General features: G+C 31.1%; 1 protein-coding gene across 9 annotated transcripts in view; it reads left to right on the top strand.

The window, feature by feature from the left end:
• Nucleotides 1-21,757, top strand: part of RANBP17 (RAN binding protein 17) — a 275,746-nt gene that overhangs the window by 32,192 nt on the left and 221,797 nt on the right. For all 9 annotated transcript variants that reach the window (XR_004314233.1, XR_004314237.1, XR_004314235.1 and 6 more), the window contains exons 9-12: nucleotides 861-980; nucleotides 2,784-2,930; nucleotides 3,448-3,620; nucleotides 5,774-5,967. Coding sequence is in view for 3 of the 9 variants with exons in the window: in XM_032465107.1 (XP_032320998.1) it covers nucleotides 861-980; nucleotides 2,784-2,930; nucleotides 3,448-3,620; nucleotides 5,774-5,967 (634 nt within the window). In the remaining 6 variants the exon portion in view is untranslated. The remainder of the gene's footprint in view (nucleotides 1-860; nucleotides 981-2,783; nucleotides 2,931-3,447; nucleotides 3,621-5,773; nucleotides 5,968-21,757) is intronic.

The raw sequence follows: 21,757 nt of genomic DNA, 5'->3' as shown, positions 1-21,757 counted from the left end.
TAAGAGTGGTACATATTTACTTTAAAAAATTCTATGTATTCTTGATTGGGTTTACCTTTCACAAGAAATTCTTACATCATCTGGGATTTATATTACTTAAGCTGTTGTCAGAGTCTATATATGGTCAGTGCTTCCTGCTGTTTCACTGGTGAGCCCCAAATCCATAACTGGTGATTTAGCTCCTGCGCATAGCCAAGACAGCCTGTCAACCAATACGTATCTTTCTTCCTACTCAGTCTCCAGCCCTTTTTCTGGGCCTCAGTCCAGCAGTTTGCCACCCCACGTGTTACCTTCCTTCTCATAACCTCTAACTCTCTGCTCCCCCTGGCTCCATGTCAGGTTTGCCAGGCGGCCCACATCAGATGTCTCCAAATGAGAAACAAAGGGGATCTGCTCACTTGATTTTGTGCTTATCTCTCCAGTTGTTCATTTATTTTTTTGAATCAAATTCTATTGTGTGCTAAAAAATTCTTGAAACTCTTTGGTTATATAGAACTTTGAGACTCCAGATCCCATCTTGGAATCTAAAACAGACCAGGCAAGGTTGAAAAAAAAAAGTTTTCAGTTTAATATCTAAGTTTGTAGAAGTTGGGCAGTTCTAATATTGCTGTTTCCTGAAAAAAGATGTTCCAGATTTAAAGCACATATCGGTGGTGTTTGTTTAGATACGTTATTGCCTGGAAAGGAGGGATAGATTCACCAGAATACACCCCTTACCCATTTTTTAAAGCATGTTTGCTCTCAAATCTAGGGTTTTAAGGTGGTAGTTTTTAAACTGTATTTATGTAAAGACTAGTGTTCTTACATGGGGCCATGGCTACTTTTAAAATTGAAATGAATTTTGTTGTTCTTGTTTTTAGGCACTTTCATGTTTAGTTCAATTTGCTTCTACAAGAAGGTCCTTATTTAGCAGTCCTGAACGTGCCAAGTACCTTGGTAATTTAATTAAGGGAGTAAAAAGGATACTTGAAAACCCTCAGGTATTTATCAAGTAATGTAATTAATACTTAGCTTTTCTGCTAAAGGTGCATAATAAACACGTGACTTCATTATGATTCTGGAAGAAAATGAGAGGTGTATTCTTTCCTAAATCTCATTTGTAGTAGAAATGGGCAGTTTTTAAAAGTGGATGTTTTCCTAAGTGACTTCTGTGTTGTTCTGTTTACTTTCCCCATTTGTTTAGGTGAATATGAATGGAGATTGTATATCTTAGAATATTTCTGCTTTTTACCATTGTACTGCATTTCTTTGCTGGTACTTTTTAAATTACTGATATGATTAATTCAGTTATACCTACTATCTAAACTAGAAGACAATATAAATCTGGATGTTAATATTGAAACAAGTGGCCTTAAATTATGAAACAATACCTTTTTGACCTCTTGTGGACAATAAGCGTTGTAGATTGTAAAATCTCCTCTGTACATTAACTGTAAATCTTCAGTGGCAGTATTCATTTCAGAGAATTGCAAAGCAAAATTATTAATTAGTGATTTGGGTGCTTAGATAAAATTTGTTTCACTTTATTTTGGTTTTGGTTTAAAATGTCTGTAATGAAAGTACAGATTTTAAAAGGTTAAGTGATGATTTAAGGTTTATCTAAGTCTCTCGGTTATTAAAAACTTTTGAGGGAATATATAATATCTATTCATGAAGAAAATGTGCTTACTGTGTAAAGTACAATTATTTTTGCAGATTATTCTAAGGAATATTTTATGTGTTATGTATTCACTTTATCGTTTCACTGTTAGCATAACTAAAATTTGTGTTTTGCTTATAAATTGGATTTTACCAATATACTTAAATTTTTAATCATTTAAATCACTATTATCAGTCAATATGTGGAAGAAAATATGCTAATATCAGATAATTCTCTTAATTGATTTTCCAACATCCTTGCATTGATGTTTTATGACTGTAAAAGTTAGTTTGATTATGTATATATATTTTTAGAATTAAAAATATGTATTAAAAGAGCCATGAGTACAAAATATATTTTTTAAATTGGTTCCTAATAATTTGAAATTATTTTATGTTCTTTCATGGAGCTCATATGAATGAAATTTTTACAAATTCTTTCAGTATTAAATAGTATTAAACTTTATGAATTCTATTTTATGCCAACTAGAATGCAAAGTTCTCAAACTGTAAAGATAATAACACATGTGCCCTCTCTTCAAGGAGCTCACTGGGGGCACCTTTCTTGGTCTTTCTTTTTAACCTGTCCTCCCCTCAAAGTTACCTCTGTGTCTTGTAGTACTTATGTTAAATTTTCTGCTCTATGTTGCAGTAATTTATTTGAATGACTTAGAGACAGGAAGTTGTTTGAGGACATAATGCCTGTTGATAATAAATATTTGCTGAATTAAAAGATATTTCTGTTATTTGTGTGTGTACATGTACCATTTACTGTAAGTCCAGTGATACTGCTCTTTTCCACACCCCACCCCATGCAAATCTTTTTGTGTAATATATATTTTGTGTAATATGTATTTTCGTGTTCCCAAACATTATAATTTAATCATCATGATCAAAGCTTCCTCCAAAGCCTCTACTTTGGATTCCTTATTATTAATTATTTATGAAAAGATTATAGTCCAGTAGGAATCATTTTTTTTTCCCATTGATTACTACTCAGTTGATACCAAGTACAGTAAGCATCTGTGAAAACTGGGAGACTTAAGAAAATACTCTCAGAATTTTATTGATGGTATAATAGGATTAGCTTGGTTTGTTTTTTTAAAAGTTTTTTAAAAAGCTTTTCTTTTTGTTCCATAATTTAGGGTTTGTCTGATCCAGGTAATTATCATGAATTTTGTCGATTTTTGGCTCGTTTAAAGACAAATTATCAGCTGGGAGAATTAGTTATGGTGAAGGAATATCCTGAAGTTATTCGCTTGATTGCAAATTTTACCATTACTAGCCTACAGGTAAATAAAGATATACAACTGATGTTAAACTATAGATAGTTTTAAAACCCTTTCTTTGATGGGAATTAAAAAAAAAAGTATTAGAGCACTTTGTTAATAATGTTCATTGCAAGGATTTAGGTAAAAAAGTTAATTGTAGCAAATTTTATAATAATAAAAATTTAGAGGGATTCCAAATATCTAATAATTAAAGACTAAATCAAGAACTGTAGTAAAATTTATGTAAAGAAATAAAGTTTTACAGATTAGTTTATGGAAAATTTTTTTTCTAAGTTTGGGGGGAAGTTTTAAAGTCATATTTTCCTCATAATATCAACTGTGAAAAATATTCATACAAAGAAGAGTAGAAGGAAGTACACAAACATTTAACAAAATTTGTTATGTTAAATGTTCGTTGGTTATATAATTAGAATAAAAGTTTATTTCAAAATGTATGTTTAGTAATTTTGCCTCTGTAATTTTTATTCCAGGAGGATATGAGGTCATTTTAAGTAACATTTGCTTTATTTCTTTGTAGCATTGGGAATTTGCTCCCAACAGTGTTCATTATTTATTAACTCTGTGGCAAAGGATGGTAGCATCAGTTCCTTTTGTGAAATCAACTGAACCCCACTTATTAGACACTTATGCACCAGAAATCACGAAGGCCTTTATCACTTCTCGGTTGGAATCTGTTGCCATAGTTGTGAGGTATTGAAAACTAAATGTTCTTGTTGTATTTTCATCTTCTGCATCTTGGAATTAAAAAAAAAATTGAGATACAGTTTACCTACGGTAAAATTTACCCTTTTTGGTGTACAGTTCTGTAAGCTCTGTCTGACAAGTGCATACAGCTGTGTATAACTACCAACAAAATCAGGATATAAAATAGTTCCATCACTTCTAAAAGTTCTTTTAGGTCCCTTTGTAGTTAGGCCTTTCCTGACTCCTCAGCCTCTGGCAATTATTGATTTGTTTTGCTTCCCTAAAATTTTTGTCTTTTCCAGAAAGTTGTATAAATGCAATCATACAGTGCATAGCCTTTTAGTCTGGCTTCCTTCACTTAGTATGATGCATCTGAGATTCCTCTGTTTTGCACCAGTAGTTTTTTCTTTTTTTATTGCTGAATAGAATTCCATTTTATGGATATATCACAATTTATTAATCCATTCACCTGTTGATGGATATTTGGGCTCTTTCCATTTTTGTATTAAAATATCTGTAAGTGTTCTTATACAGATTTTTGTATGAATGTAAGTTTTTATTTCTCTTGGGTAGATACCTGGGTATGAGATTCCTGGGTTGCATGGTAAGTGTGTGTTTTTCTTTGTAAGAAATTGCCAAACTATTTTCCAAAGTGGCTGTATCATTTTGCATTCCTACCAGCAATATAAAGATCCAATTACTTTGCATTCTCACCAGCACTTGATACTGTCAGTTTTTAAAAACATTTTAGTCATTCTAATAGGTGTGATATTTCATTATGGTTTTAAATTGGATTCCCTTAATGACTAACAATGTTGAATATCTTCTTATGTGCTTATTTATCATTTGTATATACTCTTTGGTAAAATTTCTGTCAAATCTGTTGCCCTTTTTTTTTTTTTTTTACTGGGTTGTTTATTTTCTTATATTGAAATTTGAGAGGTCTGTATTTCTTTTTTTTATAATTATATGTATTTTGCAGTTATTTTCTCCCAGTCCATAGCTTGCCTTTCCATTTTCTTAACGAAGTCTTTCAAAGAGCAGGAGTTTTAAAGTTTAATGAAGTCCAGTTTGTTCTTTGTTTTTTTCTTCTGGACGTCTTATAGTTTTAGAATTTAAATTTAGATCCCTGGGTTTGAGGGAGGGTATAGCTCAAGTGGTAGAGTGCATGCTTAGCATGCACGAGGTCCTGGGTTCAATCCCCAGTACCTCTTCTAAAAAATAAATTAAAAAACCTAATTACCTCCCGCTAAAACAAACTTAGTTTCGTGATCCCATTGTAAGTTAATTTTTGTATGTGATAGGTAAGGCTGAATTTTTTTTATCTTTTTGCATATGCATGACCAATTTGTGGAAAAGACTATCCTTTCTCCATTGAATTGCCTTTATACTCTTCAAAAATTAATTGACCACATACATACAGTTCTATTTCTGGACTCTCTTCTCATTAATCTATGTGTTTCTTCTTCTGCCAATACCCTGCCTTGAGTACTGTAGTCTTATAATAAGCTTTGAAATCAAAGTGTGAGTCTTCCACCTTGGTTTCCCCCTTTGAAAATTGTTTTGACATTTTTACTTCCTTTGCTTTTCTGTATACATTTAAGAATCATCTTGTCAGTATCTCCAAAGAAGTCTTGCTGGGATTTTGAGTAGGATTGCATTGAATTTATAGATTAATTTGGAGGAAGAATTTACATCTTAGCAATATTGAGTCTTTCAGCCAGTGAGTGTGTTTATCTTTTATTTAGCTCTTCTGTGATTTCTTTTATTAGTGTTTTGTAGTATTCAGTGTTCAGATCTTACATATGCTTAATTAGATTTAATTAGTATTTTGTGTTTTCTGATGCCTTTGGAAGACACTGTTTTTTAAATTTAAATTTCCAGTTGTTACTGTTAATATATAGTAATGAATTCTATTTATTGACCTGTATGCTAGGACCTTGGTAAACTCACCTGTTAATACTAGTAGCGTTTTTGTCGTTACTTTGGTATATTTTATGTATGTAATCATATTATTTTCAAATACAGACATCTTATTTCTTACCTTCCAATCTATGTCTTTTCTTTACCCATGATAGAATTTAATATAAATAAAGTTTATTTGTGGTGAGTAGAATGTATGTCTCGTTCTAATGTCTGCAAACCTGTTCTATTTGTAGAGATAATTTAGATGACCCACTGGATGATACTGCCACTGTGTTTCAGCAGTTGGAGCAGTTGTGCACTGTTAGCAGATGTGAATATGAAAAGACGTGCACTCTTCTTGTACAGTTATTTGATCAAAATGCACAGAATTACCAAAAGCTTCTGCATTCAGCTACTGCGGTAAATGTGGACATGACAATTCAGGAAGGTCAGTGAATTTTCTATGACTGTTATATGGCAGTATGTTGAATTTTACATAGATTCATTAATCAGTGTATTTAATAATTTTACTGCAACTTATTTTTATATATTTCCCCCAATTCCTGGTCCTCTAATGACTCATTAATTTTATTAATCTTCTGGGTAATTTGGTGGCTTGATGATTAATTTTTAGTTCTTTATAAGATTCACAGGGAATATTTCTCTCTGGAATCAGAATGAAAAAAAGCTGGTAAAGATCTTTGAGTAGAGTTTATTAACTTATAACTGTCTTTTAACTAGTCATGTTTCCTTCTTCTGTAGCTCACTGCAAATTCAGAGCCCAATTTTAGCCAGTAAAAAACTATGTTAAGACCTCATCATGATTTTGCATTTGTGTATTAGTCTTCACCATGGCTTTATTTTATTATTGTATTTTAATTTCTCAATTTCCTCATTATTTTTCATTCTTTACTGAAGGAGGATTTATTTATTTCTGTATGTTTCTTTAAATACTTTCAAAGAACATAGGGAATTAAATAGACTTTTCAGATTTTTAAGTGAGATGACTTATGAGAATGGAACTGGCTATATTCATTTCTAATAGGAGGCACTTTAATTATAGTTCCAGGATTTTTTTTTCTTTCATATTTGTTTATTTTATTTTGTTTGGAAAGTGAGTGTTAAGGGATGATACTTACTTTCAATGATTTTCCATCTAAACTCTTTTTTTAAAAATTCTTTAAAAATTATCCTTTACATTTACATTTCTTCTAAAATGTCTTTTATTCATTATCTCTCTGGTTTATTTTTTTTAAGTCACACAATACTGCTGAGGTGTTAGATAGTGGAGTAGTTAACCTTCTTTAAATGTTCTCTTATTAGTATCTCATTATTTATAAATTAAATTGGGGGGATACTAACATTTTGTTTTGCAGCATTTTGTCTTCATGATTGATTTTTTTAGTAGGATTTTAAAAATTATGAAATATAAAATACATACAAAAAGATATTTATGTATTTTGAGACCTAGTGACTAGCAATAATAAACACCATTCATGTAGCTTAAAGAACAGAACAATATCAATCAATACCTTTGCTGCTCCTTCCTTCCTACCCGCAGAAAATACTTGCTGCTTGTGTTTGTCAGTTATTTTCAGAGTATATGCACATGCAATAAATCTGTGAAGAAAGGGCCTTTTCTTCATGGTTTTATTGCATGTGCATATATTCTGAAAATAATCTGTGGTTTTGCATATTTCTGAACTTTACACAAATGAAATCAAACTGTATGTATTCTTGTACAACTTGCTTTACTGTTTTTTCTCAGCATTGCTTTTATGAGAGTTCACATTGATGCTGTAGCTGTAGTTCCTTCGTTTGTGCAGTTCTGCTGCAGTTCTCTTGTTTGAATATCCTGCAGTTTATTTATGCATTTTCTTGTCAGTGGGTATTTGTGTTTTCTCTGTTTTTTACTAATAAATGAATGCTGCTGTAAAGATTGATATACATATTCATAACATAGCCAGCTTTAGTAGATAATGCCAGACTATTTTACAGAGTAATTGTACTACTTTATATCCCATCCACTCTGATCTAGATCCTTGCCAGTAACTCATAATGTTAGACTTTTTTGTCAGGCTGGCTGAGGTAATATATCTCATGCATATCTTACTTTACACTCCCATGATAGTTAATGAAGTTTAGCATTTTTTAATGTTTATTGACTGTTAGTTGTGACATCATCAGTGATATATGTGTCTATGACCTTTGTTCATTTCCCCCTCTCCATTTGGATTATTGGTCTTTCTCTTACTGGTTGAGTTCTTTTATATTTTTAACACTAATTCTTCCTTCAGTTATTTGTAATATAAATATTGTCTCCAAGTTTGTGACTTATCTTTACATATAACTTTAATGTGTCTGTTCTCTTAGTTATTTTCATATCAAGCTTTACTTTAATTAATTTACCTGACCTTTTGAAGAGATATTATATTTACATTGTCCACAAAAAAGAAAATGTGTTCTGTTCCAGTCCTATAATCGTTCCTCTTCACTCTAACAAGTAACGATTCTTACTAGTTTTGCATCTTTCTAAAGTTTCTGTATTCATATACGTATATGAATATGTAAATTCTTATCCCCCCTTATTTACATAGAATGGTGCATACCACACTCATGTTCTATTTCTTGCTTTTTCTCATTTAACAGTATTTTTTAGTTATTTTTAAATCAGTATATAAAGAATGCTTAATTTGATAGTTGCAAATTTTTTTAATGTATCATAATTTATTTAACTATTCTCTACACCGTTGAGAGTCATTTGAGTTGTTTGCCATCTTCTGCTATTAAAATTAATGCTATGCAGATTAACCTTGTACTTGTCATTTTACGTGTGTGTAGGTATATCTATAAGATGAATATCCAGAAGTGGAATAACTGTTGGGTGGAAAGGTTAATGTATTTGTAATTTTTACGAATAGTGCCAAATTAACTCTCTGTAAGAACTGTACCATTTTACTTGTCCACCAACAATCTATGAGAGTTACATATTGCCTTCACAGGACAATGTTACCGCGCTTTTGAATTTTTGGTAATCTTATAGGTGAAAATGATTTCTGTATATAATTTAACATTCTCATATCAGTGAGGTTAAGAATTGTTTAAGTTTATTTAAGAGCTATTTGGTCTTCTTTTTCTGTAAAAGAACTATTCATTTTCTTTGCTCATTTTTTATTGGGTTATTGGTTCCTTTTTTCCCTCATTGATTTGTAAGAGCTCTTTATAGTTTGGAAAAATGAGCCCCTTGTCTTGTGTTAAGAGTTGCAAATATCTTTTTTCTTTTTTTTTTAGTGTACCATTTGATGAATTTAGCAGATACATAACCATGTAACTACCACCACATTTAAGATATAACACTTTCTTCACTCTGTAAATAATTTTCTCATGCCCTTTGATCCCTTTCCCTAACTCTTGGCCCAGGTACTCACTGGTTTCTGTCACTGTGGTTCATCTCTTTTAGATTTCTGTATATATGGACTCATACAATAAGTGATCTTTTGTGTTTGGCTTTGTTTGCTTAGGATAATGTTTTTGAGACTCAAATATATTGTGTATATAAATATTATATTCCTTTTTATTGCTGTGTAGTATTCCATAGTATAGCTTTACCTTAGTTTGTCTAGCTGTTTCCCACTTGATAGACATTTGAGTTACACTTGCAGTTTTTGGCTGTTATGAATAATGGTGCTATGTACATTTGCAGAAAACTCTTTGTATATTAAATTTTCATTTCTCTGTGATAAATACCAGAGACAGACGGCTGGGTCATATGAGAAATGTATGTTTAATATTATAAGATATTGCTATACTGTTTTATAGAGTATATCATTTTTCATTCCCATTAACAGTATATGAGAGTTTCATTTACTCCACATCTTCATCATCATTTGATATTGTCTTCTTTAGCCATTCTACTGGATATCTAATAGTAGTATCTCACTGTGGTTAAACTTTGAGTTTCCCCAGTAATTAACGATGTTGTTGTTTTTGGGGCATCTTATATATTCTTTGTGAAATGTCTGTTTCCATTTTTTGACTTTTTAAACTGAATTGTTTGTTCTTTTGTACATATTCTTATTATTGAAATTGTAGGAGTGTTTTATATATTCTGTATATAGTCCTTTTTTCAGGTATATGTTTGCAAATATTTTCTTCCTGTCTGTGGCTTGTCCTTTCAGTTGTCTTTCAAAAAGCGAAAGTTTTAAATTTTGATGATTAAATCCTTCAGTTGGATTTTTTTCATTTTTTTTCTTTATGCTTTGTGCCTTTTATATTTAAGAAATCCTGTGTAACCAAAGTCACAGTGATGTTCTTCTATGTTTTACTTCTAGAAGTTTAATAGTTTTAGCTACTGTGTTTAGGTCTGTGATCCACTTTGGGCTACTTTTTGTGAATGATGTGAGGTAAGGAGAAGGCCTCCTCCCCAGCCCATATGGTTATTGAGTTGTTCTAGCACCATTTACTGAAAAGACTTATGTCTTTTTTCCCATTGAATTAGCATGTACATTTGTCAAAAATCAGTTGACCATAAAAGTCTTGGGTCTGTTTCTGGACTCTATTCTGTACCATTGATTTATATGTCTATCCTTATGCCAGTGTTATACTGTCTTGGTTACTGTAACTTTATCAGTCTTGAAATCAGTTAATTTAAGTCCTCAAATCTTGATCTTCTTTCTCAAAATAGTTCTGTTTTTTACTTTTCTGTATTAATTTTAACATCAGCTTATCAGTTTCTTAAAAAAAGAAAACTCTTAGAATTTTGATTGAGGTACCCTCAATCTGTATATCAATTTGGGCCATCCTGATACCCAGTTCATGGACATAGTATATTGCTCCACTTATATAGGTGGTTTTAAAATTTTCTTTGCAATATTTCATTGTTCTCAGTGTACAGATATTTTTAATCTTCCACTAAGTATATCTCTATATATTTCTGATGCTGTTGTAAATTTTGATTATTCTCTGCTACTCTGTAAGACCAGAACTGATTTTTGTCTTTGTGTCCTCTGACTTTGCTAAATTTTCTTATTAGTTCTAATAGGTTTTTTTTTTCTGTAGATTCTTCAGGATTGTTGTAAATGATCATGCCATCTGCAAATAAAGAGTTTTATGTCTTGTCTTCATGCCTTTTATTTCTTTTTCTTTCCTTATTCCACTGGCAGAACCTTTAGTACAATGTTGAACAAAAGTGATAAGAGTAGATATTCTGGCCTTGTTTGTTTGTACATAGAATGCATTGATTTTTTTTTTTTTTAACCATTGAGTATGATGTTACCTGTAGGTTTTTTTAAAGATATATTAAATTTGAAGAAGTGCACTTCTGTTTCTCTGGCTATTTATAATGAACGGGGCATTGATTTCTTTGAATGCTTTTTTATGTGACCTTTATTTTCTTTTTTATTTTGCTAATATAGTGAGTTACATTGATTGATATTTCTTTGTAAAACCAGCTTTGCATTTCTAGGGTAAATCCTGCTTGATTATGATATTGTTCCTTTTATAATAGTAGATTCAGTTTGCAGAAATTTTATTTTACATCGATGTTCGTGAAGGATATTTGTAGTTTTCTTTTTTTGTGTGTGATGATTTTATCTGGTTTTAGTAACAGGGTAATACTGCCCTCAAAATGAGTCAGGAAGTATTTCTTCCTCCTTCTTTATTTTCTGAAAGAATTTGTGCAGTATATATTATTTCTTTTAAGAGTTTAATAGAATTTACCAGTGAAGCCAGTGGGCCTGGAAAGGTTTATAATTATGAATGCAATTTCATTAATTGGTATAGGACTAATCAAATTTTCTGTTTCACCTGGGTTGAAATTTAGTCATTTGTGTCTTTCAAGGAATTTGTTCTGTTTTTAAATTTATTAGAATAAAGTTATTTCCAATATTCTATAATTATTCTTTTAATGTCTGTAGGATCTGAAATAATGTCCTTTCATTCTGTTTTTAAAATTGAGGTATACTTGACATATAACACATTAGTTTCAGGTGTACAACATAATGATTCAATAATTGTATATATTGGGAAATGATCACAAAAAGTCTAGTTAACTATGCATACATTGTTACAAAATTTTTTTTTTGTGATGAGAACTTTTGAGATCTACTCTCTTAGCAACCTTAAAATATGTAATACAGCATTATTATTTATAGTCACCATGCAGTACAGTACATCCCCACAACTTATTTATTTTATACCTGGAAGTTTGTACCTTTTGACCTGCTTCACCCATTTTGCCCTCCCACCTTTTCATTCTTGATATTGATCATTTTTGCCCTTTTTCTCTTTTTTCCCTGATAGACCCAACTAGGTATTTATCAATTTTGTTAATCTTTTCAAGAAATCAACTGTGGTTTCACTGATTTTCTTTATTTTTTGTTTGTTTGTTTGTTCATATTTTATAAGGTTTTTAGGGGGAATGTTTTCTGCCTTATACGTTTGATTTTATCTGTCCCTTTTCCTCTAATTTTGAATACAGACTTCACATCTTAGATTTTTAGATTTTCTAATAAAAACATGTAAAGCTATAAATTTCACTTTGCGCATGCTTTAGTGGCATCTCATAAATTTTGATCTTTTATTTTATTATCATTTAGTTAAAAATATTTTCTAGTCTATTATTTCTTTGTTAATTCATGGATTATTTAGAAGTATGCTTTTATTTCCAAATATTTAGGGCTTTCCTGCTTGTCTTATTGTTACTAATTTCTAATTTAATTCTACCTTGGTCAAAATATTTTATATGATTTCAGATTTTTAAGTTTATTGAGACTTGTTTTATCACCCAACATATGGTCTCTTCTGGCAAACATACTATGTACACTGGAAAAGAATGTGTATTTTACCATAGTTGGGTATAGTCTGTAAATAGAGATTAAATCAAGATGGTTAATAGTATTGGCACAAGTTCTTTGTCTTTCCTGATTTGGGGTTTTTTGTTTTTTTTTTTTTTTTTTGGTCTATTTCTATTATTTAGAGAGAAAAGAGGTATTAAAATCCCCAAATATGATTGTGGAATTGTCTGTACTACTTTTAAGTTTTAATTTTTGCTTCGTTTAGACATTTATAATGTTTTGATTTTTTTTACTTCCTTATTTGACTCTTTTGTCTTGAAATCTACCACATTTGGTATTACTATTGCCAGTGCCTTCTTATGCTTTCTGTTTGCATGGTATATCCTTAACCATCCATTTACTTTTAATCTGTCTTTTTATTTTTAAAGTGTGTCTCTTATAGACAGTGTATAGTTTTTCCTTTAAAAAATCGTTTCTGACCATCACTGTCTTTTAATTGAAGTATTTAGTTCATTCACTAAATGAGGTGGATGAGGACTATTAACTCAATACCATTTAAACTGCTTCCTTAGATTAAGCTTTTCATATCACCTTGGTAGTCTGTATTTAGGCCACAAGCCATCAGAGGTCTGACTTGAGGGTTTTTTCTTCCTTTCCTGCGACTAACATGGAAGACAAGTTAGACAAGTTTCTGTGTCGTCTTTCTTTGTCTAGGGCAGATTTGTTTGTTTGTTTTCCCTCCAGTTCACTTTTTTACTAAAGGTATAAGAGTTTCACGTTGGGCATGCCTTAGACTTTGTCCTTTGTCCTTCAAAGGAGAAGCCCAAGTTCTCTAGTTATTTCTTTTTTTCTTTTCCCTCTGGTTATTTCTGTACATATGTCTCTCTCTTTCAGATCTGACATCTATTTTGGCCTTTGTGGATGTATTTTACTTTCTTACCAACTCAGTAGTAAATTTGGTGCATTTGTGCAAATTAGAAAAAAGACTCCCTTTCTTCCATGCAAGTGTTGCACCATATTCGTGTGCACAGATTGGTGAGTAGAGTACAGGCTAGATTTGAGTCCCTACATGTCCCTTCAGTTAAGTATCTTTTTGTAGCTGTGTGGTTGCCCTGTAAGCCTTTATTTTAGTGTTTTTGTTTTCAATTTTTTTATTTTTGGCCTGATGGCACAATGGCAGCCATATATAATATCTAAGATTTTTTTTCATTAACTCAGCTTGTTGTAATATAATTTGGTTCATGTTTAGTCAGCTACCTATAAAGTCACTTTCTCTTTTTTTGGGTTTTATATTAAAGGCAATTTTGCTTTTTAAAAAGTAAAGAATTAGTAGTAACTTTCACTTGACTGCTGTCAACTAGATTTCTCTGAAAGTCATTTGAGCTGCAAAACAGTCAGATCCTGGATAAACTTTTAATGCATTGCTTGGCTTGAAATAAGTACATTAAATTTCTGAGATTCCTTCTCCTCCACTTTGCTGCTCTCCTCTACTCAGTCCCTTCCTCTTCTGACTTCTTCCCCCTCGTAAAATGAACTTTAACCAAAATGGAACTGATCAGTAGCAAATAAGGGCAAAAGACAATGTTGCCTTTCAAGGCAAATTATTAATGATTAAATTGGTGGCAAAGCCTTCATTGGTTGCAAGATCAGTCAGTGTACCTTGCTTATATTCTTATATTAAGTTGGACTCTTGAGAAGGGGATATAGTGGTCCAAAACTGGTAGATACCCTTGGCTTCCAGAGAAAAACTAAATTAAAATCTTCTCTGAAGAGTAGCAACCATAATTTATGGCTTTAAGAATTCTGCAGACTACAATGAGTCAAATGAGAGGGGGGATTTAGCTCAGTGATAAAGTTCATGCTTAGCATGCATGAGATTCCTGAGTTCAATCCCCAGTACCCCATTAAAATAAATAAATAAAACTAATTATTCCTACCTGCCAAAATAAATAAATAAAACCAAAGTTTAAAAAAAGAAAAAATTTTTAAAAATCAATCAAATAAATGTTCATGATTTAAAAACTAGCCAGCACACAGACAACAAAGCAAGGTACCATGACTGAGCACTAACAAAAACAGTGAATTGTCTATTTGATTTAGACCTCCCAAAGAACTTATGATATTGGAATTGTATAGGAATATAAAATTATGTATGAAAAGTTTAAAGAAAAAAATAGAATCATAAATGAGCAAACAAAAGAATGAAAAATGACCAGGCAGATTGAAGTATACTCAAGTAAAACCTTTATTATTGAAAAAAATTTTTTTTGTGATCTAAAATTTAATGAATGTGTTAAAACAGTAAATTAGACCCAGCTGAAGAAAGAATTAGCAAATTGGCAGTTAGGTTTGAAGAAAGTTTCAAGAATTGTGGCAAAACAAGGAAAGTGAAACTATTAGAAGTTAAAAGATGGTATGAAAAGGTCAGATATATCCAACTGAATCCCAGAAAGATGGAATAGAGAGAATGGAGCAGAGACAGTACCAAAGACCTTTTATCTGCAAATTTTTCAGAATTAATGAAAGACATGAATCTGTCAAAACAGAAAACCCAACATATACAGTCAAAAACAAAAAACAGCATTTTAGTCAAACTATGTAGCCCCAAAGACCAAAAAATCTCAAAAGTGGCTTGAAGAGTGTAAAATACATTAACTCACTTCTCAACACTAAAAATGTAAGCCAGAAGATTGTAGAATATTATTTGTAAAAAAATTGAGTCAAAATAATGGCCATCTTATAATTATACGTCAGAGAAGTATCTTTCATGAACAAGGAAGCAAAAAACCATTTTTGGACAAATGAAAACAGAATTTTTACTACCAGTAGATGTTTAATAAAAGTTTTCATTAAATATTCTGAAGATTTTTTTTAGGAAGAAGGGCCATGATTCCAGAAGGATGGAAAGAAGCACATGGAAATTGGTAAACATATATATAAATCTTAACAAACAGCTTATATATATTAAAAAAAATTTTTTTTAACTTATAGAATTAAAAAAATAAACCACCATGAATAGTAGTACATGGGAGAGGGGAGTGATAAGAATTAAAATTATCTTAATTCCTTGTTTTATTTAGGAGGAAAATTAAGGTGATAAAATTTCAAGAGTAACAACTGAAAAGTGTAAGATACCATGTGATTAACTTCCATAACCCAGTAGGAGGAAAATAATGAAATAGGTAAACAAGCAAACTCATATTTTAAAAATCAAGAAAAGAAGAAAGAGACAAAATAGAAGATAACAATAAAAAATAAAATAGGAGCATTCCAGATACATTATTAATCTAAGAAACATAAATAAGTTAAATTTATAGTTAAGCCAGATTGTAAAGTTGAATATTTAAACACATATTCCAGTGAGTCAAATGCTCATTATAAGAGACATACCCAAAACATTAAAACATAGAAAATTGAAAGTAAAAGGATAAAAAAAAAAAAGTGCTGTGTATATGCAAGCCTGAGGGAGTTTGGGGTAGTTACATTAAAATCAAATAAGACTATAATATAAAAAGCATTATTAGAACTTAGATAATAGTTTGTACACTAAGAAGGTGTAACCATTTCTGTTATCTAGTACCTAATGAAATGGTCTCAAAACATATCAAGTAAAGTTGGTATTTCTATGGGAGAAATTGACAAATGTATCTTTATGATGGGGAGTTGCAGTACATTTCCCACAATTATTGTTGATAAATAAGGAAGTCACTAAATTTAGAGAGAATTTGAACAATGTGATTAACAGACTTTATTGAATAGATGTATATATCTGCTGGAGCCAACAATTAGAAAATACCAGTTTTCTATAGGACATGACATGTTTGAAAAAAAAAAATGATCAAAAAAAACAAAGCTAGAGGCATCACGCTTCTTGATTTTGAGCTGTATTACAAAGCTGTAGTAATCAATATGTTATGGCATTGGCATAAAAACAGATGGATGGATCAGTGGAACAGTATAGAGAACCCAGAAATAAACCCACATTTGTACAGTAAGTTAATTTATCATATAGAGCCAAGAATATGCAATGGGGAAAGGCCAGTCTCTTCATTAAATAGTGTTGGGAAAACTATGCAGCCACATGAGAAAGAATGAAACTGGACCACTATCTTATGCCATACACAAAAAATAACTCAAAATGGATAGAAGACTTAAACATAAGACCTGAAACCATGTAACACCTAGAAGAAAATGTAGGTAGTAAGCTCCTTGATATTGGTCTTGGCTGTGAATTTTTAGATTTAACACCAAAAGCAAAGGCAACAAAAGAAAAAATAAACAAGTGAGAGTACATCAAACTACAAAGCTTCTGCACAACAGAGGAAACTATCAACAAAATGAAAAGGCAGCCTACCAAGTGGGAGAAAATATTTGTATATCACATATCTGATAAGGGACTAATAGCTAATACAAAGAACTCACACAATTTAGTAGTGAAAAAGTAAGCAACCCAATTAAAAAATGAGCAGAGGATCTGAATAGCTATTTTTCCAAAGAAGACGTACAAATGGCTGTTAGGTACATGAAAACGTGCTCAACATCACCAGTCAGGGAAATGCAAATCAAAACCACAATGAGATATCACCTGACATCTGTTAGAATGGCTATTACCTAAAAGACAAGTTATAAGAAGTGTTGACGAGTATGTGGAGAGAAGGGAGTCCTTGTGCACCACTGGTGGGAATGTAAATTGGTGTTGCCACTCTGGAGGGTCCTCAAAAAATTGAAATAGAACTATCATATGATCCAGCAATTTCACTTCTGGGTATTTATTCATAGAAAACCAAAACAGTTACTTGAAAGGGTATCTGCACCCTCATGTTCATTGCAGTCTTGTTTACAACAGTCAAGACATTGACGCAATCTAAGTATCCATGATGGATGAATGGGTAAAGAAAATGTGTGTTTGTGTGGGTATACATATATGCATATAAATATGTGTACATAGTTATATATAGTATATAAAAATTATTCAGCCATAAAAAAAGAATGACATCTTGCCTTTTGTGACAACATGGATGGACCTTGAGGACATTGTGTTAAGTGAAATAAGTCAGACAAGGAAAAACAAATACTGCATGATCTCAATTAAATGTGGAGTCTAAAAAACAAAACAAGACAAATTGAACTCCTAGATGCAGAGAACAGATTGGTGGTTGCTAGAGGTCGAGTTTGGGGATGCGTGAAATGGATAAAGGTGGTCAAAAGGTACAAACTTCCAGTTATAAAATAAATAAATCATGGAGATGCCATATACAGCATGGCAACTATAGTTTAAATAATACTGTATTGCATATTTGAAAGTTGCTGAGAGAGTAGATGTAAAAGTTCTCACCATAAGAAAATAAAATTTGTGACTGTGTGGTGACAGATGTTAACTAGACTTACTGTGGTGATCATTGCACAGCATATACAAATACCAAATTTTTATGTTGTACATCTGAAAGCAACATAATGGTCTGTGTCAATTATATCTCAAATTTAAGAAAATGACCAAGTATTGTGTACATAAAGCAGCAAATTTCAGTGACTCATGGAGTCCACATTTTCTTACCTATTTGCAATTAAAACTAAATTGCATAAATAATAATAAATACCATATACTTGGTAATTTTACCTACATTCTTCTCAGTAACTGTGGAGTAAAAGAAGTCTTAAGGGAAATTAAAAAACAGAGTTACACAATAATGGAAATACAACATTTTTGGAATTCAGTGGAAAGTTTATTACACAAAAAGAAGAAAGGCTGAAATGTTGTGACTTAAGCATCCAAGTTGAGAAGTTAGAATGAGAGGAACAGATCAAACCTGAAGAAAGGGGAAAGAAACAAAGAGCAGAAATTAATGAACTAAAAGACAAAGATTCAGTAGAATCAAAAAAATCAAAAGTTAATTCTTTAAAAATACTAATAAAATTGACAAACCTCTCATGAGATAAGAAAAAAGAATTCACAAATGTATTAGGAACAAAAGGAAATACAATTACAATTACATTAATTTAAAAAATTAACAAAGGTTTAAAAGATAAAATTATACGTAGTATTTTTTGAGGTCAACAAATTAGAAAACTTGAAATGCATAAATTCCTAGAAAGAAAAAAACCTTAAATCAATTCAGGATTAAAAAATAAAAAATACCAGAAGTGGAAAAGGCACTTTCTACATATAAACATACACACTAACATACACAAACCCAAACAAGGATCACCATCTAGATGAACCTGGAAAAAATTCCTAGAAATCAATTAAATTCTTTATGGAAATGATGAATAAGTATGTTGCTAGTCATAAGAGAAATGGAAATTAAGGCACATGAGATACCATTTTACTTTCAGTAGATTGGCAAAAATAAGAAATCTTACAAAGGAGAATGTAGATCAAAGGGAATTCTTACACATTTCTGGTAGTACAAAGTATAGTCAGTTGGAAATAGAATGGAAATCAATTTGGTGTTACCTTGAAAAGTGGAACGTTTGAATATCTGCTGACTTGACACTTCTGCTTTTAGGTATGCCCTGTAGAATGCCTCTTCTATACAAGAGGACATGCGTGAGAATGTTCCTAGCCTAACTGTTCCTAGAGGCAAAAAAATTTAAAAAGTTCAAATGCCCATCAGTATAAAAATAGTTAAGCAGATAATATAGTTACACAATGAAATGTTATATAATAGGAAAAAATGAATAAACTACAGGTATACTTAAAGATGAGTTTAAGAGATGTTTAGTGGGGAAAAAAAAAACAATTCTCAGAAAGCTGTATTCAGTATGAACCACTTACTAAAGCCCCCAAACAAGTGAGACTAAAAATATATTGTTTAGGAATATATGTATACGTGATAAAACAAAAAAAAATGTGAAGAAAATAGTGAACATCAAATACAGAATCATGGTTACTTATAGGGAGCACGGTAAGAGGACAAGCTAGGGGAGGGGTATGGAGGTAGGTATGACAGTATTGATAAAGCCTTGCTTGTTAGGTTGGATAGGAGAGTTTAGGGTGTCTGTTTTATTACAGTCAGCCCCCTTGATCTGAGGTTTCCACACTCACAAATTCAACCAAAGATAGAAAATATTCCAAAAAAAAAAAAAAATTCCAGAAAGTTCCAAAAAGCCAAACTTGACTTGCCATGTGCTAGTAACTGTTTACCTAGCACTTACATTGTATTTACAACTACTTGCCTAGCATTTGCATTGTATTAGGTTTATAAATAAGCTAGAAATGATTTAAAGCATATGGAGGATACGAATAGGTTATATGCAAATACTGCACCACTTTATACAAGGGACTTGAGCATTCACAGATTTTTGTAAGCCTGGGGGTCCTGGAAACAATCCCCTGCAGATACTGAAGGACTATACTTCATATACATTACGTATATTCTTTCCTGTGTATCAAGTATTTTATTACAATGTAAAAAGATTCAGTTGTAAAATCAAAGACTTGTTTTCTTACAAAAGCATACTGAATGAAAGTATAGCTGTTCTAAGATATATGAATGGAATTAACTGAAATGTAATAGTTTACTAGTATTAAACAGGTCTGTCTATTGATTAAAGTAAGTCAGACCTGATCCTTGATTAATAACTCAAGGTTTTATAGTTGTAATTTTAATAAAATACCATTTCAAAGTTTCTAATATAATTATGCCTGATACATAGGAAATGTTGCATAAGTATGTTTTTCCTTTCCTCTAGTCAAAGGTCAGTGCAAAGGAATCTGCATTTTAAAAATATCTGTGGTCTACTAAAAAATAATTGTTTCATATTATGAAAAACGCCTGTGTGGTTCCAGTTTGTGCTACTGTGTGTAGTAGTGTTCAATTTCTTTTGTGCAGACTAGACTTCAGTTAGTGTTGAACAAAGAAAATTATGTGCTCTCGTTATGTGTGCTTTAATTTAGATGCTTAATGGCTTTTAATGTTACAAAATAAGTTTATTATTATATTATCTCATTTGTATTATATTGTCTTGCTCTTCCATATTTGTGGTGATATGGTCATGGTTTAGGAAAACAATAATCCCTAAGAAATAGGTCATTAACAGGAGTTAACGATTACGTGTGATCTATGGTAATGACTGATTTCTTTGGGATTATTGCAGTTATAAACCATAATTACAGATTATTACAGCAATAATTATTTTGTTAAAGGAAAAAAAAACATTCTGTTCTTCAACAGCTGTTAAAACAAGTGCCCTGAACAATTCAGAATAAATAGAAAAATAGAGAACTGTAGTGGAAATATAGTCTAGGATGAGATTTTTTTCAAAATGTATAAATATGAAACTCATGTATAGGATATTTAAATTTCTAAGTGCAATTTAAATTTATGGATTTACGTTTAAACTTTGTGGATATAATCCTATAACCAATGTAACTTTTTAGCATTTATTATTTTAAATACTGTCAGTCTAGAATTGTAGAGGTTTAGGGAAAAGTTTAATGTATATGAGAAATACCACTTCTCATTCGGTTAAATATGAAGATTACATTTGGTAGCTTAATAAAAATGGCTTTATACTTCATTGTTCATTTCTAACACTAATATTGATTTATTCAATCAATAGTTGTTAAACTTTTAGGGTTAGAAATGCCTGTTTTTCTGTCTTGTACAACAGAAATCACTGCTTTCTGAAACCAAGAAAGAATAAATTACATTCTGCTTTCCTCTAAATAATTAAACTGCCATTCAGAATTTGCCATAATTTTAGGGAAAAAATGCTCCCAGTTGATCACATGTTATTTTTGCATAACATTCTTTGATATTAAAGCCTTTTTTTAGGATCACAGAATAAAATGAATTAAAGAATAAAAAAATGAAACTTTGAGAAATTCATGTCTAAATTTACTATTAAACAATGATACTCATCACACTGCATTGAAAAAGTAATTTTTTCCTTTTATCTGTCTCTCTCACTAGGTTCAATTCCTTGGGCATGGGATTTCTCTCCCTCTTCTCATCCTACCTCATACATATTTAGTTATGTCTCAGTGAGCAGCAAATGATACATAGATACTCAGCCAATGAATTTTCTGAAAATTCTTGGGAATTTTTTTTTTCAGTTCGGGGTTTTTGCTTGTTTTATAAACAACATTAAGAAAGCAGATACAGCTAACTGGAACTGGCTTTAATTGGAGCAAGTCTCTTTGGTAGAGAGGAAATAAATTAAAAATTCTTAAATATTGTATGACAGTTTTCTTGTGTAGCTTCTTAAATAAAACTTAGGATGAACATATAAATGTTACATATTGGTATGTTTTATGGCTTTTGCAGCTATGATACAGAAGAACTAAAATGGGTATAGCTATTTAATAATAATAATAATAATAATAATAATAATAATAATAATAATAATAATAATAATAATAATAATAAAAAAAACAGTAATAGTGGCCAACATTTACTCAGCACTTACAGCAGGCATTTGAGTGCTTTACGTGTAGAATAC

This window comes from Camelus ferus, chromosome 22, assembly GCF_009834535.1.
Source record: "Camelus ferus isolate YT-003-E chromosome 22, BCGSAC_Cfer_1.0, whole genome shotgun sequence".
Classification (NCBI taxonomy): domain Eukaryota; kingdom Metazoa; phylum Chordata; class Mammalia; order Artiodactyla; family Camelidae; genus Camelus; species Camelus ferus.
This window is presented reverse-complemented; position numbering and strand designations above follow the sequence as displayed.